Here is a 27299-nt window from a genome sequence, read left to right on the forward strand (position 1 = left end):
TTTCTATTTTTCTCAGTCAATATACCGTAAGAATAGAACAAAGTGATTAGAAATAGGAAATGGAAAAAGCCAAGTAGAAAAATTTTCATAAAATACACCAATGTGTTCAAGACTGTGTGTTTCATCTCCCCCTAATACCCACACACACCTAGAATATACAAAAGGAAGTCTTGTGCAAATAGGCAGGAAATGTCTCTGCAGCTGGGAGCAAAGTGGAGGAAGGCATATCAGCTGCAGTTTGAACAGATATCTGTCCATTCTGAGTGCTAAAATTTTCACCTTGTATTTATGTTTTTGTTGCTTTAGACCTTTGCTCAAATTGTTGAAGGAAATTCCTAGCAGTATCAATCCCTCCAGGAATGCCAAGCAAGTATGGACAATGAACAAGGACATTCTAACTAGGAAACTAGTTCAAGTAAGCACTGCGATGGATCATTCTTCAGTTGAAGAGATCTCAGTGCCTCAGGTGACCACATAAGAAGTCAAACACACAGCGTATCAGATAGCATATTTCAGAATGGATTTCAGTCACACTGTTTCTGGCAGATCTATGTTTTTATACTGTAAAATGCTTAACAAAACTCCTAAAACTTACACAGAATTAAATGCCAAGAGGACAATTCTGAAATCGAAGGAAAAGGTAACCTTTCTGCCACAAAACAGAACAGATTCAGCAGAGCATCAGAGAACACTGCATTAATGTTTAGTAGTCCTGACATGAAAATCCTCCTCGACCTCAAAGTTAGGTAAGGAGTTCATATCTATTCAGCTTCTTGTCACCAAGACCATTAAGAAAATGCTGCTGATTAATATCAAGTAACATATCATCTGCACTGTGAGCAAAATTAATCCATTTAAAATAACAAAGAACTATCATAAGCTATGTGCAAGCAATATACATTCACTAATGTTTTCTAAGCAGAAAGCTTAGAAGTACCTTTAACAAACTTCATACCTGCTGGTTGGGAACCTTCCCAGGTAAAAGCAAACTGGAATTCCATATAATTTATTTAACAACAGATCAGGAATGGCTCACGATTAGTGTTTTTCACCACAACAATTGTGAGGAGCAAGTTTTTGAAAGGTTTAATAATTCTTTTGCCTCCAAAAGTGGCTGGTACAAAAAAAAAAAACAAAACATGCACCAATTTCTCCTATCAAGTATACCACACAATCTCACGTCTTTACTAATCTAGCAGCAATTGAATAGGTTTTATATTCTGTTATGATGAACACTTTCACATCCCAGATTGTTTCAGAAAAATAAATAAGTATGCCAAGGGGAAAAAGGAAAAAAAAAAAAGGGGGCAAGCAAAACTACCACTGTCTTTTCATTTCTCAAAAATGTGGATAGTTCAAACAAATCACACTTGAGAATACTTCCCGTATCCTACAGCCAAGACACTGCTTTAGCAGAAAGCATTTTCCACTCCCTTTCAAAATGTATTTAATGCCTTCAAGTTTATTCTCCTGATTAAAAATTACATAGGAACTACCTTTCTAAGTCTGTGACACTACACTGGCAAAAAAAAAAAGTATTGCACAGTGTTATGCTGCTCATGCTCAAGGGCTCTGTGAGCTCCAAATACTTTTAAAATGTTTAGGTAAACTGATTATAGTTATTTCTCCTCTAGAATAGAATTTCAAATGCTGATGTGCCTTAGACAATTTACAGTATTTTGGAATACACAGTAAAACATCGCAGGACCAAAAGGAGTAAGAGAAGTTCCCAGTTGACAGCGACAACTGGTTTTCTTCCTGGCATACTGAGAATATGATTTCATCCTTCCTCTCTCTTTTGGAGGAAATGCAAAGGAAAGCACATGGAGGATAAGCAAGAAACTGGGCACTAACAATACAGAGTAAAACAATTTTGACCAGGAGTACTTTGAAGGAAAGATATTCCAGACTAACATATGTTAAATTAAAATGTGTGTTCACCTGAAAGAAAATGCAATTATGGAAATAGCTCTGTTGTTTTGAACACTCCCTAGCATTCTGTGATTACACTTGATTCACTGTCTGCTTCAGCTGAGTTCCTCCAGAGCACGGAAAAAACATATAACTCTCAGTCCTGTCACCAGCTTTTCTGGGACACAGGCAAAACATCATTTTCACAGAAGCTGAGAGCCCACAGTCCCTGTTAATTTCCATGTGAATTTTGGTTTCACAGCTCAACCTCTCCGCCATTATCACACCGAATGTTAACGAGGCATAAATATTCAGGGTAAACTGAATTACATTGAGATGATATTGGTTGAAGGGAACAATGTTTTGCTCTAAAGATTACTGCGGAGGTCCCTAAAGAACCAAAGAAGCATATATTTGAATTACTTGTGAAGGTAATAATAAATATTCACATTTTATATTTCTATGTTCACAGATTAAATGAACAAAAAGTGAGTTTTAATCACAGAATACTCTGATCATCTCCATCATCTCACTTCAGAGAAAAAGCTTCTTTAGAAAAATGCATAAAATTAATGTAGTATAAACCAGATGGCTTTAAAATTTAAAAGCTACTCCTTCAGGAAATTACTTTAGAAGAACTCTTTACTAACCTCAGCTACTCTTTCCAAAAGTGGCTCCAGCCAGTGTTCATTGCATTCACAGTGACTATCCAGGAAAGTAAGTACTTTTGCTTGTGCTGCATCTGCCCCTCTGACCCGGGAGCGCATCAAGCCTGAAAAGGAAAAAAAAAAACCAACACAAAAACAGTTGAAGTAGGTTCTGGAAGAAAACAATCAACAGCAGTAAAACAAATTATTGCATTTCAAGATAGTAATGAATTTAATTAACTCTAACTCAAGACATGAACACACAAGTTTCATTTTAAAAAGAAAAGATGCCTGTTAACAATTCATAATAAAAAAGCCTACATCCTTAACTACTGCACCCAATTTTACAGGTTCTAATCTTATTTAAACAGAAGAATTGAAGTGCCTTTAAAAAAAAGCAGTCCACAAGGACAGCTGGGTCTGCAATACAGCAGATGTCATTAATAGTGATAAATGTTACTTAACATCAATAAGGAAAGCAATTTTATTTTTTTTTGTCAGATATCCAGAATAGGATTTGATTTTAGTAGCACAACTGAAGGATTAGTGCTGAGTGAATGAAGAAGCCCTACCTCTATGACCATATTGTAGAACTGAAGATCCTAACCATCTTTCCACACTCCTTCCACTTCCTACTTTAGAAGCCGTCAGGAATATACTGTCCATTCTTCTGTCTGCTTCTTCCAGAAATAACTACACTTTGTTAATTCGTGTTTGAGAGCCTCTCTCCTTATCCCTTTCAACCACTTCTTTTCTACATTTTTTGTAATTCTCTTCTGTTTGTTGTTGTAGTTATCTTTTATGTTCTGTTGTTTGTTTTGGTGGTTTCTTTTGGGGGAAGGGTCATTGCTGTTAGCACTTTTTTTTTTAGTTGTTGCTTATAAATCTCACCTTGAAAAGACTTCTTTAACAGAAAACTTCTAGTAAGAAATCAAAAGATTTCTCAACACCTCATTTACCCAGGTCCCTTCACTGATTTGCCCTGTTCCTTTCTTGCTTTTGCTCTTATTATTTGATCAGTGAATGACCTTACCATTCCTCCAAGTCCCTTGTAAGATTTACATGCACACCCTGGAACAACCCACTGTGTTCTTCAGTCAGAAGAAAGTGAGCTTGCTCTCTCCCCTTAGCAAACTTTCTGCCTGTTTTTCTCTATTACTCTTCAAAATTAACTGATTTCACTTACATTGATTTCTTAATTGAAACAGTTCTTTAAAAAAAAAAACAAACACAAAAAACCTGAACAACCAAATGAGAAACTACCAACTACTTCTTTTCATCCTCTTCACAAAATAAAACTTGCAAAATGTCACTACCAAAGAGAACAAAAACTTAAAGAGTAAATAGCTATGGAACAAGCTTGCTCTGTCCAACATTCAGCAACTAAACAGCTTCACGAAGATCCTTGTGCTCTCTTATCATAAGAGTACTTCGGTATTGTAGATATGCTCTGTGGTGATCCTGTGTCAGTGCTTTCTACTTTACCTGTTGTACATTTGCAGCTAATCAGATATACTTAGGTTCTCTCCTCAGCCCGAACCCTGGCATTTTTCCATGCAGTTACCTCACAAACCATTCCTCAAGCACAGTGTTAACATTTGTTCTACTTCTGCAGTTCCTCCTTCCAGAGTTTCTTATTTCAAACTTTTGTTTTCATAGAATCCAATGTCTTCCCCTACTTCAAAGAATGTGGATCATCGAGTCCTCTATAATTACATGGAGCAATAAGACAGGAAGAGTCCAGAAAGTTCCCCTGGCCATAACCAGACTCTTCAAGATGGATGTGTTCCCATAGCAAACTGGTCCTACATATGAAACCTAAATCTACCATGACATACTTCTGAAAGAAAAGCAGTCAGTGACATCCCTGTCTGAGATACCAATGTAAGTCTTCCTATAAAGACAATAAGCAAACTTAGCATTAAGCTCCATCACAACAATGTAGCAATCAAATGAAATCTGAAAATATTTTCATTAAAGAAAATTATCTGGCTGCATAAATGCATATCTAGGAAAAACTTCCTAACCAGCACAGTAGCTTTCATGCCTGATAACTCCATTCTAATCTCATAAAAACACCAAGAAAACTAGCACTGCACCTTCAATTTGAAAGCAGTTCTTTTCTGACAGTGAGATTTGTCAAACCATATCTTTTTCAGATATACTAGTGTTTATTTTGAAGTATGAATGAAAACTCTGTATGTATGGTACAGAATATTTATAGTACAGAAAAAAAAAAATCAAAGGGTTATTTCAGTCAGTTTTTCCTTTACTGCTATCATAATCTTCAAATGTTGCATTGGTTAGAAAGATGAGATCGGCTCTCTCAGAACCCCAAAACCATGGAAAGTCATAAAAGGCCTGCTTTCCTAACAAGCCTTTGTTTACAAGCATATTCCAAACAAATGCTTAAATACTAAGAATCCCCAGTAAGTCATTACTTTAATTATGGGATAACACAGGTTTTGTGCATGCGACTTCCAGATTCTGGCAATCTAATGATTCTAGCTGCTCTCCAGTCTGTCAGCCTAGAAGATACAGTGCCTATAAAAACAAACAGTAGGTATCTGCGAACTCAGTCAGCTATTTCAACTGTCAGCTCCTAGTTACTATTTCAAACAGCTGTAGAATAACAGTTGCCTTTAATACTTTAAGCTACACAGCCGGGAAGCTGTGACTAAACAGCTCAGTGATATGAGGCCATAACGTGCAAAGCAACAAAAAGGAAAAGGATGCAAGAAAAGCTGGCATACGTGGTCCCGGCCCTCCTGGCTGCTTAAACTCACGTTTGCCAAACAGTCTGACAGGCTGTCCATCAACTGAATCCTTAAAACCACTTCTCATAAGGGAACCAGCAAAGAGGGATATTTTTAAGCTGGATTTTTGCACACTTACATACAACTTACAGTGAGACCTTGCATACAGTTGGAGCAGCTTAACAGAGGATTCACTGGAGTGAGAAAAACAAGGGGCTGAGGATGAGAGGCAATGTATCAAGTTGTCACATGTGCAACTGCACACAACAATAGCAAGTTAATTAGAATTACTATTTTTAATCACAGAAATACAACAGCTTTTTTTCCTTCCACTTGTAAGGTGATTTATGAAACAAAAAATCCGCCCTTCCAATACAGAAAGTTCCTTTAAAAGACTTGATAAGCAGATAAGGCAACCCAGTGGAATTTGTATCTTCCTTTTCCCAAATCAAGCCTACCTTCTCGGCGATCATTTCGAAGAACTCGCACTTTTTCAATTTTTCCCAATAGAGCACCATCATCAGCTTAAAAATAATAATAATAATTAAAGTGATCAAAACCAGTCTCATTTACCACAAGTATGTTTTTCTTCAAAAACAGAACAAAAACTTCATAGTGGTTTCATCATCACAATCATATTTACAAATAATTAAGAATCATGCTTAAAAAATGCCTGTTTGTTTCTCCAGAAATAAAGAAAAGTGACCAGGGTAAGAAATTACCACCATCATTATATTATTTAAAACTAATTTTATTTTACACTCAAAATATTTTTAATAAATTCTGCTCTTTTTGTTTACCTTGAGTGGTTTCTACATTTCATTAAGAAAAAAAAAAAAAAGATTAAAACTTGTGTCTTCTTTGCTTACAGGAAAGCTTTCAAGCAACATTAAGGTTTAAACTAACCTAAAGTATCAATCAGCATTGCAAATGTAGACATTGACTTCCATTAGAGTGTTACTCAGAGGTTCACTGTTCAAATTAACATTACGATATCCTAAAAGTTTTTAAATCTTGACTTTCTTTATTCACTAAGAATTTTCCAAAAGTGATGGAGAGCAGCAGCACTCCAAAGAAGTATTTTGTGCAAATGCCATGGGTTTTATTTTTGCATCATAATGTACTAAGGGAAGGCTGTTTTCAACTCTAAACTCTGCTTCTTCTGCTAACAGGAAGTAATAAAATAGATCTGAAGTATTTTAGAACTCTTCATGCTTCCACAATGACAAACACAAAAGAATCAAGAGCTGGTTTAGAACCAGACTTTACAAATTCCCATTCATATGACTAACTCCCAACTGAGTCACCTACTTTCATTTATGGAAAGACTCAGCAAAATAAACAAAATAACATTTGGACACTATAAAAGTACTTACGATCATTACTGTAGTCATCCACTAGTATGATTTCCTTAATAAGATGTGATGGGCTTTTTTTAAGGACACTGAAACAGACAAAAAAGCAGTCAATACAAAGCAGTTTCCATCTCACATAAGCAGTGCTTTTAATGACATTATTTGTTAAACTACAGTTTAATATAGTCCAGGATCCCATCTTTCTACAACAGCTATTAGCTTACTCAGTAAAGAGTTCGTGAAAAAAAGAGCACAGAGTTGTTCTTCCCTCAGATTTCCAGCCTCCAGAAATGAGTGAATTAGACAGTTTGGACAATGGAAGCTTTGCAGATATCCTCAGATAAAGTAGCCCCTGAAAAATCCATCTTCCACGTATTCTTCTTGAAACCATTTATACAACCAATCTCAAGATATCTTCTTGCAATTAATTTCACACTTTCACATGTTTGTAGTTAAGGGAAGCATTTTTGTTTGTTTAAGATCACTATTACAGGATGTAAGACCTGGAGGCATCAGTGAAATTAAGAGCCAGCTTCATCCTTTGTAAATGGTACAAGAAAAGCATAATGGATTGCTTTGGATGATGGATTTGCTACTTCTCTTTACCAAAAGCTATTCTAGCACAAGCAAAGTGCTTTTTGTGGGGAAAAAAAAAAAAATACAAAGTCATGGATTGTCTCCCAGGCATACCTGACAACAGTTCGAAGTAAAGCAGATCTTGCCTCATTATGAAAGGTGATCACCACACTAGTGGCTGGCAAATCTATCCGCCATTGTTTCCGTTGACACCTGAAAGACAAAAAGCCTGTCAATCTAATATCTACATTACAGTCTTAACAAACTGTCTTCATCAAAAAGCAGTTATCTACTAAACTGTGCACACACTGTATCTACCTAGAAAGAATGATGTATCTTATTTTCAAACGAGATGATTTATAATCAGCTCCTCTTTTACCACTCTTGACACTCGTCTTTGTATACAACAGACTGAGCCAGGGTCAGATTTGGGTAGATAAACATTGCTGTACTACAATCGCTGTAGTTTACTGTACATACCTTTCATGCAACTGAGTATGAAACCAGAGTTCTATTTCACTTCAAGACCACTTTTAAGTCTAAGTAAATGAGCACATTAATAAAAAAGCAGAGGTTCACAAGCTGTACGTGTCTCCTTTAGAAAAGCACTCATCCACTTTCCCTTTTATTTTTAATACTGCATCCTAGTCTTGCTTGTACAAGTAACTTCTCATTAGCATAGAAAACTGTTTAAGATTGAGACTTACAATAGTCCATCTACACTAACTCATTTTTCGTGATCTCTTCAAATAATAAGCAAAAAAAACCCCAAAATTCTAAAAATACACGAACTCTTGTACATCTACGTAAAATTAAGCTACTTGAATACCTTGACGATAAACCTAAAAAAGGACTCGTTCTGCAATGAGAATAGCATACTTAAAATGGTGTAACAAAGAGTTTGTGTTAAAATCATTGCTGTCTGACAAGTCAAGATCATAATCTTCATTCATAAGTAACATATGAGTGATGCATTTCTTCACACATGCTTTATCAAACATTTGGGGCACAATTCCAACAGACCTAAACATCTTCAGAGAGGGCAATCCCAGTTGAATTAGCATACACCTGTGGCGAAGTCACCAAGGAACTGTAATCTATGCAGTATGAATCAAGCTAGCTATTAAGGGAAGAAAGGAAAGTTGTATTACTACCCAAACTTCTAAAACAAGCCAAATGCTTCTGTAAAAGATCTGACGAAACACCTGTCACAAATCATAAATCACACAACCTGCAGCTTCAAGGAATTAAAGTGAGCAATCTGCTGCTACTCCTTGTCCATGCTCCAGAATCCCAAGGAAGAATAGTGCTTTCAATGCAACACGCCCATAAGGTCATACAAATGTTTGCACTGGTAATGAAACAAAATGCTATTGTGCCACTGTGTTCTCACTGCCCTGAAGAAAAACAAAACCTGTGCCAAACCTACAACTGCTCTGTGTCAGATTAGCAAGGCCTTATCTAGCTTTCTTCCTCCAGTGGTGGGTGTACAAGACAGCATTTCCACAAACACCCAAGTTGAAGCAATACATCACAAATACTCATGGAAAGTAAAGAATTAAAACCTCCTCTATCATGATCTTTTGGCAATTCATCTGAACAGCTGAAAGGAATTCAGCTATTACATACAAAAGCCTACAAAAGCTAAAAGAATTATCCTGTTTTCTGGTAATTTCCAAACTGCCCACACAAGATGAGCCTACTGTGCACACAGTTTCCCATGAAGCCCTGACACAGGCCAAGAAGCTTGGTCCTTCACAGATGAGCACTCAGAATTCAAACTTGAAATTTAATCTGTTGAAATGTTCCATTGAAACCTGCATCATAAGTCATGCTCAATAATTCAAAGCAATCCTAGAAGATCACAATTAAGCGTGACAAGAATTAATTGAATACTGTATCAATCCAATTTAGAATAAGGTCATGAAATTGAGTAAATTTAGTTCAAGTCTATTGCAAGCAAGTAATAATGCCAAATTAAATGCATTAGAATAATAATAATAATAAAAATAGTTATACTGTTCTCTTTGCATAAAAGAGCACATCTAAAGAGGTAATTAATCATGGCAATGAAGCCTGTTATTTAAAAAAAAAAAACTCAGGAGAATAACACTACTACATATTTCAGAGGAAGAAAAGATTTTTAAACTCTCAAATAAAATGGGAGGAATGCTTCAATTAAGCATTTCTCTTCTTTTTATGTTGGTGTCAATAATGCCACAGTTAAACTCAACAAACCAAAGAAACAATGCCATCAGTTTTGGGAAGCGTGATTTTCTTCCCTCGACTTACAGCACTTGAACTGAAAATATCAAACTAGGCCTTCAATGCTTAGAAAAAATTATTAAAATTAATGAGAGACAGAAAGTATATTTTTTCCCCCAGAATTTTGAGTCAGAGCTAGCTCATATCATTAGCCAAATACTTGAAATCTCTGAGTTTTGTTGAAATCATCTTTTGGTAGAAAAATTCCCTTTAACCAAGGAGACATTCATTACAACAAATGATATCTGGGTACTAAAGAGACAAGAAAGTTTGCTTCTTATCTATTTAGAATGAAAATTTGAACATGAGTCCAGAGCCTGCTAATACCTGTAGAGTCAGGGGAAAAAAGGTTTAATCGAAATAAAGACATTACCAAAAACCACTGATCTGAACTGTGGGAGGCCCAAAAGCATGGAATATTCCACCCAGCTCCTACTCAGGAGACTATTTCACACTGACCAAAGGATGACTTTAGAGATTTCAGATTATGACTGTGACAGTCACCTCCTGAGCCTCCAAAATCCACCATGATCAGGTCAGCTCTCAGCCTGAGACATGTTATAACCAGACAGCAACATAAGAAACCCAGAGCTTTCTCAATCCTGTTGAAAGTGGTAGTGTCATGAGCATCACCTCATTTACATTCCTCCAGACCTTCTCACTTCATTTCAGATGATCTATCAGCCTGTTTCTCGCTTTTCCCTTTCACTTAAACAATGGCAAGCAGCTTAAAGGGCCAAACCAAAATGTTTTCCCGTACTGCTGACAAGTTTTCACAAAATTATCAATTAGAAAACTTGTCTTGATGCTAGTATAAATTTCTTAGATACAGAAAAACCCAAACAATATAGTACAAAAAAAGAAATGCATTTACACGTTCAACTGCTTCTAAACAACCTAGAGAATTTCAGCTCTTAAAAAGTATTATTATGTAGCTATTTCGGAGTCAAATAGCCTTTATAGACATCAATTAGTAAAGTTGCAAGTATAGAAACAAATATTTCCTCAGTTTTCCTGAAGAAAAATGTTGCAGCAATTCCAAAGGAAATATCAATCTTAACCCAGCTGCCTTCAATTTTTACTGAAAATAACATGCTTCCAAGTGTCAAATGCTCAGTTCTTTAACATATTCTTCCTCCTATGGCTATTACTCTTGCACTTTCCATTAGGCAGATATCAAACAAGTATTTAATGCAATGTTTTCAGCTTCTGCAGTTACTGTCCTTGCCAAAATAGAAGGAAAATTAATTGCAAGACAGCAAGGAAAGCACCATGAGCAATTTGCAGGAATTACTGCTCGAGTAATTTCCTTTTCTTTAGAAAGATGACTATTTACAGATTGATGGGCACTTAAATCTGCTTCATAGCGAAGTCTAATAAGCCCAGCACAGATGCAGCCTTTCCCCAGGACTATCTCTCACACTGCCTTGCAAGGCTCTTTTCTAGGACCATTTAAAAAAACAAAATAAAAATGAAAAATAAAAATTAGCCAGGGAAGTCACATCACAAAGTCACAACAACCACAGCTACTGTAATATAATTTGTCTTCTGTCATCTCTCTTATCTAAGTTCTTCTCAACAAGAGATAGCATTTGTCTGTTAGAACCCCCTTATAGAATATTTAATATCTAATTAAATATATAGAAAATTTCCAAACACAGCCTAAATTATTAAAGTTTACTTTTCAGGTCAACTAATGCCAGACTACAAGACTTGTCTTACATCATCTGCAATATTGCATGTTTAAAGGGAATACAAACCACACTATTATATAAGGGATTTAACATTACATAATAAATATCCACGTTTTTCTAAATACCTCCTCTGCTATACTGCTGCTTACTAGGGAGCATTATGAAGAAAAAAGTCACCTTCCTTTTCTCCCTCTGGCATCTCCTCCAGCTTCTTCTACACACAGCTGTGAATGTACACTCATCCTAGCTGCAGAATTACTTAGGCAATTCAGCTACACACAGCTGGTTAATTTCATGCTTTGAGGCTGTACTTGCCTTGTTTTTAAAAGAAAATATTACTATTTGTAATTATGAAGTCCAACTTTTTTTTTCAAGTCACTGATGTCATAATGAGCAACCTTCATTTTAATATTAATCAAATCTGCTTAAGCAAGGTTGGTCCAAATCACTTAATTTCCTTACCAAATGCCAGTCTCCTCCAAATGAGAAAAATGTTTTTATCTTGCTTTGAAGCATGCTAATTTGCTGATTCAGGAAGTAGTACAAGCAGAGAGACATGGCAAAAGCTTTCAAGCATCTGAAGTTTAAATTTGGCCCCCAAATGGTACTGGTGCATGAGGTTATCTCTTCCCAAGGACTCTATGCTTCCTGCGTACCTGTCCCTCTCTCGGCTTTGTATCATCTGGAAACTTACTGAGATTGCACTCTGCCACACCATCTATGTTATTAATGAAAATATTAAGCAGTATTGGATCCAGTATTGACTCCTGCTCCACACTGGTCACCCTCAAAAGTAGCTTCTTCTATATACCTGCTTATTCCACTCCATAGGTTCAGAGAAGCCACAAAGCCGCACCAACACACAGCAGGCTTCCATTCTCTCTCAGAAGCAGGTGAGATGAACTTCGTGGTTGGGGAAAAAAGAAAGCATCCTTTTGTTTACATAAATGTGGTCTATTAGATGGAATACCACATTCAACAACTGCCTACCTCACTCCTACAAGAAGAGGAAAACATCACCACAAATAACGAATGGTGATTCCTGCAACTCGGGGAAACAAATTTGTCATCGTTCAGCAATCATTCCAGCATAATTCCAAGCTACACAACAATTCAACCTCTGGTATGAACTTTGAAGCCATAAACACAGAACAGTTTATATACCAGAAAAACATGTCAGATTCCCCTGACTTTGAAATAATGTAATAGCATGTGTTCACAGCACTATCTTGCCTAAAGTTTCCCTCAGAAATGGGAAAATGGTTCAGCAACCAGCCCAGCTTTGTGGGAAAGACCTGCAAGCCAACTCCATGTAAAAAACTGCGCCACATGTCTCTGGAGACTAGCAAGTATAGAAATACTGTTAGAGTTTCACTGCAGGGATACTGATGACAGCTGTGTTTATTGAGATTTCAATCACCAGAGTGAAGCTAAGACAGAACCCTTCACAAACATAGAAACCAAGAAAAGTCATCAGATAAATAGGGACAAAATGAGATTGAAATACAATGTCAGTCTTGATACCAAATACACACTGATGGAAGTTCTGGAAACAGGACAAACTTGAACAAGGAGCGGTCCTTGTTGAACAAGCAGCCCTGCGGAGAAGAACCTGGGGTTCTTGATAGATGAAAAACTTAACATGAGCCAGCAGCGTGCCCTTGCGACTCGGAAGGCAAATGGTATCCTAGGCTCCATTAGAAGAGGGCTGGCCAGCAGGGACAGGAAGGTGATTGTCCCCTTCTACTCTTGTGAGGCCCCATCTGGAGTACTGCGTTTAGGCCTGAAGTCCCCAGTACAGGAAAGACAGAGAGCTGTTGGAGAGGGTCCAGAGGAGAGCCACAGAGATTATCAGAGGATTGGAGCACCTCCCCTATGAAGACAGGCTGAAGAAGCTGGGCTTGTTCAGCCTGGAGAAAAGAAGGCTGCGGGGTGACCTCAGTGCAGCTTTTCAATACTTAAAGGGAGCCTACAGAGGGGAGAGGAATCAACTCTTTCAAAGGGTTAATAACTGTAGGACAAGGGGAAATGGTTTTAAGTTGAGGAAAGGAAGATTTAGGTTGCATGTCAGGGAGAAATTCTTTACAGAGAGAGTGGTGAGGTGCTGGAACAGGCTGCCCAGAGAGGTTGTGGATGCCCCGTCCCTGGGGGTGTTCAAGGCCAGACTGGATGGGGCTCTGGGCAGCCTGGTCTAATATTAAATGTGGAGGTTGGTGTCCCTGCATGTGGCAGGAGGGTTGGAGATTCGTGATCCTTGAGGTCCCTTCCAACCCCGGCCATTCTGTGATTCTGTGAAGATTCATTGTCCTTTACTCCTTTGTTTAAGGATTGCAGCACAGTTTATTGTTCCTTACTGAAAGTTGGAGAACTTCTGCTATAGGAAAACAGCACTCTGCTCAAAATAAGCAAACAAAAAGGCTAATCCAAGCCAAACACGGCTCAGTTGGGAACTTACTGATCATGTCTCGTGTCAGGAATGTTTCGGTCCATTCGTAGTTTGTCACTTTCTACCTGATTGAACTTATTGCGAGCATATGGATCCTGACCAGATCGCACCATGGTAGCGCTAACATAAGCATCTTGATCAAAGTCTTGCCACCGAACTTTGCCTACAAGAGAAAAACAGGAACACATTCGGCTTAACCTCTGCAACTTCAAGAGAATTCAGAAATCCAAATATAACTAATCTTATTTTGCAATGAAGTAATTAAGCCCTACAGTATTTTTAACAGTGTAGCGTCACACTCACTTTTGCACATTAAGTCGCTCCAGAACACCCTGTGAATTAATGAAATTGAACCATTTCACAGCTCTCAGTTCACACAACTAATCATCAGATGGCCATGCATCATCTTATCTGCTATTTTGTTGGTTTTGCCCCTACAACCACAACTTCAATTTAAAATATAATTTAATATATTCCAAATTTTCATACACTTTAACAGAGTAGATCTTTTTAAAGGCCCAGGCTTCAAAGATATTCTAATTTAATTTACTACTGTCACATTATTCAAACAGAAACCAAACGATTCGAGAAAGAGGGCTTTTAGAAGTATAAGAGGACATTATTCTTAAAAGCTAACATTTCAGGTAGGCAGAGCACCACACAGCTCTCCAATGCTAATTACATGACATAACTGCAACCTTCTTTACATTAAAAAGGAATCACAGATTAATTACTCTTTAATAAAGAAAATATTATTTATGTAACTGATTGCAGCACTTGAACTCGTATACATAAAACTGAAAGGCAGATTAACATTTATCATCCAGGAACAAAATTTCAGAATGTTCACCTTCAGCTGTAAAACAGTTTAATATCAAATGTATCAAAGGTCTAATTTCTCACTTCTGATTCAACACTTTCTTTTTGTACTGACAGTCAAACTTCTGTCACCTACAGCAAATTTATACCAGCTGTAACTAAAGAAAGAAAGTTACAGAGCTGACATTCTAATATAATATACTTAAGATCAGCTTTTAGGCAAATACAAAAGTTCAGGCATATCCTACAGTATACCAATACACACAAAAGGAATACTATTACAACAACTATTAATGAGAGCTAGAGATTGCTCAGACATTTCAATGTTTACCTTTCTTCCTTCTCTCAATTTGTGAAGCACAGAAACTAAGGTGTTCCTCATTTAAAGCTTTCATCCATAAAACATGCTTTAATTATCTTATGTGAACTTCTGTTAGGAGATCCCAATATTGAAAGAAAACTTCTATTTCAATGCAATTAAATATTATAATTGCTTGTTGCTTACCTAAAACCTAAATTGAGCAGGTTGGTAATTTCAATCTTAGGTGTGAGTTTTAGGGCAACCTACACTGACAGCTAATAATGATAATAAATCCAACAGTAAGTGAACTGCAGAGTTTGCTATTTGAGTTAAATAAAGCCAAAAATCACTCAGCTGGTTAGGTATCTGGAACCAAACAAATGCTGAACTTGCATTTGACAAGTGCTTATTTTACAGATGCAAAGGTTAGATGTTCTTCAGTTTTAAGGTGATCACTAGTACAACTGTTCTGAGACTGAGAAGCTGAGCAAAGGTAAGAAGAAAAAGAAGTGAAATATAGTGAGGCTGCTTTTCATCTACAGACAGAAACAGTTATTTCCCAACTCTAAGGTCTTGGAGGAGGTAATCAACTGAAATAGTGCAATATATATTTATTTTTTAAACACACTGGGTGGTTTTAAACAGGTCTTTTTTTTTTTTTTTCTTTCTTTTTTGTTTTTTTTTTTTAAACTCTGAAACAATAAGTAGCTCTATTTAAAAAAAAAAAAAAAAAAAAAAAAAAAAAAAAGTGGTAGTCCATTTCACAGTGCTAAATTTAGTGAAAAGCAGTGCCAGCCCATAGAATAAAAAGACAAGTGAATCTGGCTTCAGAAGGCAGGAGGCAGGCAAAGCCTGGCTCTGGCTCCAACAGAAGATCCTGTCAACTGTGTAGAATATACATCAGATCCATTAGGGAAAAACTCAGATAACAGCAAAAGCAGCTTGAAGTCAGACAGAAGGGAAAAAAGCACAGCAGATAAATTTGTGTGCAACCAAGCAGCAGACCTCAAAGTGTAGGAATGGATAGACACAGAATTCTACAAATAGCTTGCTCTCCCTCTTCCTGACTCAGAGGAGCTTAAAAGCAGTAGGATAGCTAGTATAAATATGATCATTTTGACTAAGAGACATTAAGAGATTTGTTAACTAACAGAAGCAGCTAGCTGACCAACTGTTGAAACTCTTATCATTGCCTGTTCAAAGCTCAAAAAGGCATTTAAAAAGAACCGGCCATATAGTTTTGGTTTTGCTACTTATGCAGAGAGTTCAGGGTCAGACAGTCTTACTACAAAAGCTGATGTCACTATTTGCACAAAACAAGAAATGCAATTTCACAACACAAATAAATCATAAAATGACAAAAGAGTAACATACTTGGTTGTATGGGAAGTAGTATAAAAGGTTTAACTAAATAATCTTTAAAAACAGCAAATAATTTCTTATTTTGTATAAATCTTGAAAGACATCATACTGCATAATAGTGAAACCTAAATTACAGGTCCTCTAACCTCAGTGGAAAAAGCAAGGCAGTTTTGAACCAAACCTCTCCTGGAATTTGATCATTTTGTTTTGAAACACCCCAAAAGTATCTGCAGAAGTATGAATTCCATTTGAATTCAAAAGTCGCCTACTCAAATAAACAAAATAGTGATTTGAGAGTGCAAAATTCTGAGTAGCCTTTGATATTTGACTTGAGATTCATGCTGTCTTGCAGTAATGATTATCCTGCCTGTTAAATCAAGTCTTAAAGAGACTGCTAATCAATGGATTAAAAAGGAGTTCTGACCTGTCCTACTTTACATCTAATTTTGCTTCTAACCTTCCAGGTTCTGATCTCTCTCCCTTCTGACCTGTAATACTTCCCACCTCTTAATACTTAAACAGCTACTTTGGGCAACATAGAAAGGAAGACCTCTGAAGACATAGATGGGGTTTGCCTCAGAATACATAAATATTCAATATTTAAGAATATTGATTTTTTTAAGTCTTATTTTCCAGGTAAATATTAGCAGAAAGAAGAATTCTAGTTGGAAGATATGCACTGGCTGACCTGTAATTCCAGTATCAGGAAAAAACATTCCTTCAACTTGCAGAGATTTCTGTTCAAGAAAAAGTACTTGGAAAAATCTGCCAGAAACCAAGCTAGGTTGGAAAAAAATTGCCAAAAAGCATATATACATAACCAGAGCCTCATTTCCCCTCTCCAGAAAGCAATAAGACAAAGCAATCCAAAGGCTGCAGGAATAAAACACCATGAATTTTAAACAGCTTATCCAGTGAAAGGGTTTTATGACTGTAAAAAAAAGAATCACACGTCACATTACTGGGCATGGAAGTTCCCAGTTGCTTAGAAGGAAGTTTACTTCAATTAGGTCTTTCCTCCAGATCTCAAACAAATTCAAATGTTTCTCTTATTTATAGCTAAGAAAAATAAGGATTAACTGTAGAATAAAAAAAAATTTGTGAAGCAATCTGATCAGAAGGTGTCATCTTTGTAAAGTTCTTGAATATAGTGTCAAATATTTAAATCCATTTCAGCTCTTCTGCACTCCTTGCTATAGCAATTCTAGTTAAACATTAAATCTCATTGATTTGAAGCAGTTAAGAGGCAGAAGAATTTTTATAGCAGTCACATCAAATGAAGGTTCTGTAACATTTAACTATCCCATCTCATCTTCAAGTTATGACTCTACTTCTTTCAAATATCTAGTCACACGGCGCTGTTTCTTTGCGAATATGTGACAAATACTCAGGAAGAATAAGGAAAAATAAGGCACACCATCAGCATGCTCAAAAAAGAAAACACCTACTACTTCATACCTTTGTCACAAAAGCTACACAAAGGTTAAAAAAAAAATGCCAGAACCTTGATTGAATCTTCAGTCAGAAGTATAGCTCCAAGGTGTCTTGTCTGTTGCCTGTCAACACTGTCCACAGAGAAATGGACAACTTTTCTGTTAGATGCTTTAACAGCAGCATAAAACTACCGCAAGGCGACATAAATGTACTAGCAAAGAGTAATTTTCTTCCTATGATTTTAAGCCCAAAGTAATAGTGAAGCAGGTAAGAGGAAGGTGAAGCCTTAAGAACAGAGATACATGCTAATCCTATCATTTCCAAACTACAAAGAATTGTTAGAATCAGAAGAACTGGTTTGCTTTATGGCTATCAAGTAGTTGCATCTATGCTTAGGGATCTTTAATCACAAACTTTACTGCAATACCTGGAGGCAATGTCTCCACACTTTGTGCTTTGTCCTCACCATCACTGACATGCAAGTCTTTCCTTTTGGCATTGATGTCATTTGGGTCCTCCTGAAAAACAAAGTATACCAGTTAGGAATATTATGTTAAAGATTATTTAATTTTGTGTTGTCAAACAACACAGCAGTAACCAAGCTTATTTAGTAGTCTAGCTAACTAAGCTTATTTAGTAGTCCAAGAGATACAACTTTAGATTTTGGAAGATAAAACATAATAATTTCCTCTACTGCTTAAAAAAAAAATAATGAAGAAATCAACAAAATGTTGGTGCAGACTTCTGCATTTAATTTACACAACAACGCTTTCTGGGAGAAAGTAAGAATTAAGAAGTAAAAATAGAATAAAAACATTTTTACCAGAAATATTCAAATATGCAGGGCAGGTAGAAATTAAATGAAACATGAAGAAAGTACTTCTCCAATAAGGAATAACACAACTATGAAAGTTACCTGAAAAAGAAGTCAGATTACCTTGCAATAATATCCCAAGTGACAGTTTTCTGACTGACCAAATAAGTCTCCTAAATTGTTACTCACAAGTTATTATTTTCATGTTCTTTTGAGATCATTCTGGGTTTCACAGGTAACTGATGGATTTGTTATTACAGAAATATGGATAATACCCATTTAGAGAAACCAAACAAGCAAACAAAACCACTAAGATTTTCTCCTCGCCTCTATCCAAATTCCAAATTTATTCTCAAAGTCTTATTTTCCTTTCAACAGGAAAGGAAAAAAAAACAACCTCATACCCTTACTTCATTATTGTAAAAATACAACAGGAACGTGGAATTGAGATTCATATCGTATTACATACTTGGATGAAGTGGAGAAGAGTGTAAATTTAAAAAAAGAAGATAATTACTAACGGTATGCTGATTCTCACACTAAGACAACTGATTTCAGAGCCAGCTGCTTTTGCCGCTCTCAGACACTTTTGTTGCCCTTTCTACATCTCCATCAAAGAAGTTCTAATTACAAGCTCTGTTTTTTGGGGGGCAACCCCACTAAAGGCAACATCTTTCCTACGAACAGCAGAACTGTTTGTACCTCTTCTAGTAATCTGCCCAAGCCTCCCCAGTAAGGTGACGGTATGCAAGTTGCCTACTGCAAGTGGACTCAGCTATGGCTATTGCCATTCCTAAGCTGTATCTGGTACTTCTTTAGAATAATAAGTGGATGGAATGAGCCAAATTCATTTTGAAAAACATTTAAACCAGAAATGATAGCTTTTCAGCATGTCCCCAGGCACAAACACTGAACTTCCCAATGTAAACTCAGCTTAACTGTCTATATTAAGTAAGAACTAATAACTGGAGATTTGAATGTAATGTCTCATATTCCTAAAACACCAAAATGCAAAACTCAATGTTGATGTTTTATTGTTAGTAATCATTTCTAGAGAAGCAGTTATATAAACACTGAAGTTAAAACCGAAATGCTATCAATGCATGTTTTTCACAGAATCATGTATCGAGGACATCAGAGAGGGAATTTGTCCAGGTTCTTATACTAAATTCACCATGCAGTCTATGCTTTGAGCTACAAAGCCTTGAGAATGTCACTTAAAAAAACAACTTTAGGGCAATAAGAAAACGCATGTTGAGAGAATTATCATTGCTCCTGGAGGTGAATGTAAGTATCTTTCAATGTGCCTTAAGCCCCAGCAGCACAGTGAAGGAAAAGCTGTCCTTGGTTCTAGAAAGTCTGGATTTTACTATTTGGTTCTTTTTAAAAATAGCAACACTTTATGAATAACTACAAATATCAACTGTAGGTGATAGAAGATCTTCCCAACACAAGAATGTCAAGTTCTGCAGAAATTCTACCAGGCTCTTCGCTGTCCCGTGAGACCAAGACAAAAATATGTTAATTGAAAAATAAAAGCAAAACATCAATAAAGCATCCAAAAGAAACTGGAGGGATTTTTCATTAAGTTAACAAAAGGTGCTGAGTGCCTTCTCATTCTTTCTTCTTCCACCCTCACACCTTTCAAGTTTTTAAGGAAAAGCACTGCCATTCCTACTGAGTTTAACAGCATAGGAGCATGAGTCATTAGGCACGATTATATATTATTTCCCCTTGTTTTCCCAACCACCTCCCCAATTAAACTACAAAGGACAAAAGTCAGACTTAGAAAAGTTGAACGCAATTTTGAATACTTTTGAATGAGAGACTTGTACCCAGCTATTTGGGTGCAACCTACAGAAATTCTCGGGCAAACCACACTGAAAGGATGGAAGTTCCCAACACAGATTGCTGGATATTCAATCTCCCTCCCAGAGCTCCCTATCAAACAGAACAGAGACAGCAGAGTATGGGATATCGACCTCTAACCTGTGTGCCTTAATTAAGATATTGTGGTATTTTTCTTCTCCAAAAGAAGTCTATTTTAATGATGTTCTATTTTAACCTCCAACTTTCAGCCAATAAAGCATTTTGAAGATATCTGTAGACATCCAATGCCTTTAAAGGGGAAAAAAAATACATTATATCCTCTAGAGAAAACTCAAAGTGCACGAAAGGGAAAGAAAGCAGACATTAATGCCACACAGATATAAATACACCAGGATCAACCACTTTCTTTGGATCTCTAACTGTAAATTGTTTCACCATGTTAATTTGGAGCAACACAAACAAAGCATATGGTCAGATAACATTCCTACGTTGTCATCATCACAGGAAAGCGTTGCCTTTTCAGCTTGCTTACAGTGAAACAAAATACCCATTTCTAATGTAATCTTAAAAAGCTTTTTGCATTTGATGAATAATCTTAGCAGATCATTGCAATTCTTGTACTAACAAATTTCATTCACAGAAAAAGCTAAGCTTAAGATTGAAACAACCAGAACTGCTCAATGAGAGGCATAGTTCCAAGCTCTGATGATGAAAGAGATTTAATGAGCAAAATAAGAAAAAGGCTAATGCTATAACGGTATTAACACCATTAATATTTAACAGTTCATGATACTATTTTCCTGGTGTACTAAAAAAGCTGACAACATCAAGCTGTCAATTGTAGCCATTTTTGATTTGGACAAGTATTTTAAGCTTGCTGAAAAAATTGAAAGGTAGCTAGCCAAACATAACTAACAGGTTATAACCAGGTTATAACAGGTGCTAACCAAACATAAGATGCATGTGCAACACCACTACAGTAATATTTGTGGTCCTCACTTGTGATGTTACTTTCTTAGGTCAGGATACATAAAAGCTACAGCAGTGCTTTCAACTGTAATGCAGGTGTGGGGATTTTGCATATACTGAATTTTATTTATTTTTGCACGTCACAGCTTTCCATTATTCTTGATTTATCAGATGATCTACAAAGAGACAAAATTGCAAGCTTTCAACTCCATTCAGAGAGAAATCTTACAGAAAAACTGTACCAATATTACGATGTACCAAACAAAACTAACTGAACTGTATTTAAACTTCAAACTGAATTACACTTCCATTACCCCAAAAGCTCAGAAGCTAAAACAATGTACACTTATCAATTTGTTAAAACACTCCTTGCAAATCAGAATCACAATAGATTTTTTTCCACTGCAAATTCAAATAAACTGATATCTTCACCAGCTACCCAACTCTGCTTTTCATTTATAATTTAGTAATATTTCAGCAAAAAGGAAAGTGCTTACTTCGCAGATTTAATGTGTAGGTCACTAAGTAATGCCTTCTATTTATTTTTATTTAGCTACAAAGAGCGCAATTATGCTATTTGACAGAGGAAATTCTCAGCTGCAAGACATTATTTTTCAACATAGTCACCACCAGTAGCTTGCATTTTCACCAGAGCCTGCATGCTGTGCTCCTGACAACCTGCACCAGTGGACATGACCCATTGTCGCCACTGCTGAAGCGCACCACCCACTGCCTCACCATGATCATGTCCACTCTGTGGTCTCCAAAAACATTCAACATGCATCAAATGAATGCCAGCGGGTGCCATTTTTTCCTCATGGAGTAACTCAATTACACACTTTTGCTTCATCAGCACTTTCACATTAGATGCCATTTTGTCAGATTGCCCCTTAGCAGCCATCTCTCACACAGCAACTAAATGTAACAGAATATTGGTGGGAAGGTTCAGCCTCTACTGCCACCAACATCTACATCTGATATCATAGGCTGACACCATAGGTGGGAGGCATTACTTCCAGAGCAGCCTTCACACAGCTCAGAGTAGATTGCACTATAGGTAGAATTGAATGTATGAGCAGTTTTTGTTGTTTGGATGTGTTGTTTGTTGTTTTGGGTTTTTTTGTTTTTGTTTTTGTTTTTTTAAGGGTGAATAATCCCTAAAGTACAGCAACTTTGTATTTCAGAAAATGTTAAAATGTCTCTACACCTGAAAAAGCATATGTTAGTTCATAAGCCTTGCAATTGCCCTTTTTCTTCTCCTGCTCAACTCATCCACTCTGTTAAGACAATATGGTAGATTCAGGCTGAGATAAGAAAAATGGTGCAGGAGGAGATTTCAGCTTCAGGATTCAGACTCTCAGCTAATTTCTACAGAGTTTAAAAAAAACAAACAAAAAAAAAAAAAAAAAAAACCCCTTCATCAAATGATTAGTTACACATTTAAGAGTGCACTGAGTGGTGGGTGGGAAAGGAGGATGCGGCACTTAATAAAAATTCTAAGAAAGATTCAAACTCATTTTTACAGCATTTCTACACATCTACTGCAAGATGTCATCATTTGCAGCAAGAAATGTAAGATAAGTGCCATTTCAGTTTAGAAAGCTGTAATTACACACAGACATACGTTATTGGATCATTTCATTAGCATTACTTAGATCATCCAGACTGCCTCCCTTTCTGGTTTGGGTATATTTATTTGCATCTACTGCTATACTCCTTAGAAGTGTTTCAAAGCAATTAGTGTTTCACTGATTGTTATTTCACTTGGCACAAAAAAGACATTAAACTAATCCAAATCCCTAGGTACTACTGCTCTATACATGTACTACTGTTTTTCCTATTTACGTCTTTTTCTTTTTTAAACTCACATTTTGAGTGCCATGGAACTGACATTTAGCTGTGATGTATTAGACTTCATTATAGGATTTCTATCCCACACTGACTTCCCATCACCAAGAGAACAATTTACCAATGTGTAACATTGCTAGATATATCAAGATCTCATATGCCTTATAAGTGGCAAGTCAACACAGACTACAGAAGAACTCCTGTGGTTAAAAACATCAACTGGAAGCTGAACATGCATCCAACTCCAGTCTTTCCTAACACTGTGGACCCTGATGCTGAACACCACACAACATTAAGGCGCAGGAGATGTTTGGGAGCTATGACTGCACCACACACAACCAGGACAGCTGCTCAATGTCTCCTGGATGGGAACGGCAGCAATGTAGATAAAAACACCTCATGGGTGAACGCACAGAACTATCCCATGGGCTAATGCCATCCAGCCAGCTTAGATGCATGTCAAATGTGGAAAAGACCTCTCTTGCTCATCACTGTGTAGAAATGCAACATTTCAATGTTGTCCATGCAGAATGCAAAGCATGGGATTAAAATAGAAAGCTCTCCTTTGGTAACATACATTAAGACAGAATAATTGAGAAGAGAGGCACGATGGGACAAAACACGTTCTAAAGCTTAGTATTGGCTATGCTACTTGCTTTTAAGACACTGGCCAAGGGCCAATTGCAGGCAAATTTCCTTCTACTGAAGATTTTCTAAAAGGAAACTGAATACTGGCAGCATCCTCAAAGTGTCATCTGATCCAGCCAGCCTAATAGAAGGCTTTTCTGCACTGCACAGTACAGATCAGACAAATTAGTTGATTTTGGAAGAGGTGCTCTCACTGAAGCAGACACTTCTCTCAACACTCCATATACTTCTGCTCCAGTGGTGCACTGGAACTAGATACACATAAGCACCTCAGCGTTACATAGCTTAGTACTTGGCACTGCAACAGCTCAGTGCCTGCTACGATTCAGATCCTCTCCAAGGACCAAGGCTCCTTGCAGAAGCTAGTTACCTGAGAAAGGACTCAAAGCTGGCTATGCATGGATGCAGTAAAAGTCCAGTCTTGTTTCCTACTTCTTTTTTCCCTTACCCAGTTTATAAGCTTATAAACAGACATCACATGAGATGCTTATAGAATAGCTATGCAGGCTCTGAAGCACAAGTATCTCCTAGTCCTAGGGAAACTTAAGCAAGAAGAATCAAACTCATCTGCTTGCTTTCCAATTTGTTGCCATCCAAGAAGATGCCTCAAGAAATAAGACTTCAAGTCTCTTCCTGTGGTAAATCAGATCAGTTTTCCTACATGCCAGACAAGTACTCTAGCAATTTAATTTAATTACATTAAGGGGCATCCATGTCTTCCCTTGTCAGCAAAAACGTTTTGTACGAAGCAGACAAAGCATACTTCAGTAATGCCTAGAATGGTGATTCTTACAGGCAAAACAGGCAGGAAATATCCTGTAAGCAAATGCTGACTTTCTGTGGATGCCAAATTACTTAGCATTAGCAAAACATTTCCAAGTACATCATGAAGCATAATGTGAGTAATCAAAAAAGCACTGAAAACACCTTGCAAAATTTGATTACATATTTGTAAGTAGTCTGATATTATTATAGCAAAAGATTTATTTTTCTCTTAATTCCTTCTTTACTTAAAGTAAATTACTGCCAAAGGTACATTCTTCTCATACGTTTGAATACTTTAAGTTAAATAGAAGTTTCCACTAAGGGAGAACAAAAACACACACAGTCCCCACACACACATACAAGAAGGCAATTTCAAATTCTCAAGAAATATGAAGTAATCAAAATTATAATTTGATAGTTCCACATGCTTAGATCCAGTATCAGTGAATATACAAAAAGCATTTTGATAGTGCCTCCTACTATAACCTGCAGTCTCCAGACAAAATGAAGTACCTTTCAGTCCTACTTTTCTGTAAAGTTTACCTTTAGTTAGGACAAAGCACATATTTTAGTGCTTACAGGCACTATCTGAAGTGCCAGAACAACTATAAAACCTGACATGACATTTCATAAACTTAGATCAAGTTAGACAAAAATAATGCTTTCTCTAAAGTTTCTGGCATATATGTACGCATATTCTCTGAGGACAGCCTGAGCCAACTTTGCAGAGGAAAACTTATTTGTACAGCAAATGGCAAAACCTGGAAGTTCCAGTTAAGCTTAATCTAATATTCCTGGGCATTATAAACATATTCCACTTGAACGAGACAACAGGTACAGAAAACCCTCAGTTCAGGGCGGAGTAGCTCTTTAGATGTAGGTAAATTGTTCTAATACAAAGATCTACATTCCTGTGTATTTTGAGGAAAAAAATCAAAATGAATTTGAAGATACCCTAAAATGAAATGTGTGTGTTTTAACTCTCAAATCCCTGCATTGGTTTAATATGCATTGGGTTAACTGAATAGCATGTAAATGTTACGCAGTTTTTTATTATATTGTAATATATTATAACAAATGATAAATTCTTCCATAAGCATCTGACATTGAACAGTGCCGACTCTCTGATAAGCCATAATCTCTTGCATAGAGATTTCATCAGCTCCAGTAACAAGAGTCTAAAACTAAGTGGTCAACCTTATCTATCAGAAGAAAAATAAGCATTGTCTGCCTTCCACCAAAACAAACAAAAAAGAAAAAAGAAAAAACAAAAAAAAAACAAAAACCAGACAAATCACAAGTCAAAGACCACAACAAACCCTACTTTTTTTCACTCTGCAGCTGAAAAAGTCCTCTAACAGAGGACAGCCAAAAAAGGGCAATAATATAAACATACTCGCTCATTTAAACTAACAGTAGATAAGAACATACCTTCTTATCAGAGGCTACTTCTAGTAACATCAGCTAACCTTAATCTACCCTGCCTAAAGCAGTCTGACCAACCAAGAAAAAACCTCAGCACAGCCTGCCTAAGACAGAAGCACAAATGGCACTTGCTGTGAAGTGCCCAAAGACCACAAGGCTAATCAGAGTCTCACTCCAACTTGCAGGAGAGACAATTATCTCTCCCTAGAAAGCTGAAGTGAGGGGAAAGTCTCATACACCAGAAAGACCATTAATGCAGCAGAAACGCTACAGAGGAAGCATTGAAAGGCTGCTTTCCAAGTCCATCATGCTCGTTTGAGCATTACTGCACATGTTCTGCTTTTCACCGTAGAGATTTGCAAGAGGTGAAATCCGAACATTCAAGTAGCTTAACACAAGTATATGTGCTTCAATTTAGATCCAAGGAATCTAAATGGGCCTGTTCATCATTCAAAAAAATTTACCAGGTATGCCAAAACCCGTTTGATTTGCTTGTCCCACAGATCAAAGAGATCCCATGGAACAAGCACTCTAGAGACAAGAAGAAACCCAATGACAATACAGCCTTCAGCTGCCATCCTGCTCTGCAAGCGAGCATGGGGCTGAGGCAGCTCTCCCTGACATCCCTGCACCAACTGCTGATGGTCCCCACTTCTCCCCTTACAGACGCTGTTCTCAGCTTTGTTGACCGGCTTCCTTCAGCAGACCTGGCACTGAGCTTTTGGGCCAGAGCAGAGAGGTACACGTGTACCTACTGTTTCAACAGTTGCGCTTTTTTTGAACCACCATATCAACTACAGAATTATGTGATTTGATGGAGGGCAGCAGCTGAAGGAGTGTGCATGCAGACTAGCTGAGAAAAGGGTGATGAGAATACACTTTTCAGCACGAGTAAGGGATTAAAAGTTTAGCTGCAACATTAAACCACCCATCACTCAAAACCACTGCCTGCTTTCAAGCAGAAAAATACACAATTACCCAACAAATGTTCAGGCACAATTTAATGCCACCTCTTGTTAATTCTACAGTATCAGAAATGCCCCATGAATTAGTGTGCATTCCAAAGTCCTGTCTCTAATCCTCTTTGAATACAAATACTCACTGCTTGTTCTTACCTCCAAGACTAACTTCTTCCAAGTGGGGGGGGGGAGAGGGAAAGGAAGAAAAAAGGTTTCTCTGAGCACAGAAAGCAATGCATGTGGTGCTTTGATTTATTATTTCTGCACATGAGAAAGCCTCTTTTTCTTTCAGTTAATAACTCCAGTTTTTTCTGAACTTCCAAGTAGTAAGCTAAGGACTGAATAAGTAGGTAGATCTCAATTTACAGAGTGTGAATCCAATAACAATTATTTCAATAACCCAGGTATTTCCAATTTTCATTCTGTATACTTCTGAAGGAACCAGAAAGCAATTCCTCATCTGCAATACAGAAAA

General features: G+C 37.0%; 1 protein-coding gene across 1 annotated transcript in view; it reads right to left on the reverse strand.

The window, feature by feature from the left end:
- Positions 1 to 27299, reverse strand: part of GALNT2 (polypeptide N-acetylgalactosaminyltransferase 2) — a 94954-nt gene that overhangs the window by 28143 nt on the left and 39512 nt on the right. The window contains exons 2-7 of the mRNA XM_048935026.1: positions 17994 to 18084; positions 13660 to 13813; positions 7360 to 7458; positions 6691 to 6758; positions 5773 to 5838; positions 2562 to 2683 (exon numbers count right to left, since the gene is read on the reverse strand). Of these exons, the coding sequence (XP_048790983.1) occupies positions 2562 to 2683; positions 5773 to 5838; positions 6691 to 6758; positions 7360 to 7458; positions 13660 to 13813; positions 17994 to 18084 (600 nt within the window). The remainder of the gene's footprint in view (positions 1 to 2561; positions 2684 to 5772; positions 5839 to 6690; positions 6759 to 7359; positions 7459 to 13659; positions 13814 to 17993; positions 18085 to 27299) is intronic.

The sequence above is a fragment of the Lagopus muta genome, chromosome 2 (genome assembly GCF_023343835.1).
Source record: "Lagopus muta isolate bLagMut1 chromosome 2, bLagMut1 primary, whole genome shotgun sequence".
Classification (NCBI taxonomy): Eukaryota; Metazoa; Chordata; class Aves; order Galliformes; family Phasianidae; genus Lagopus; species Lagopus muta.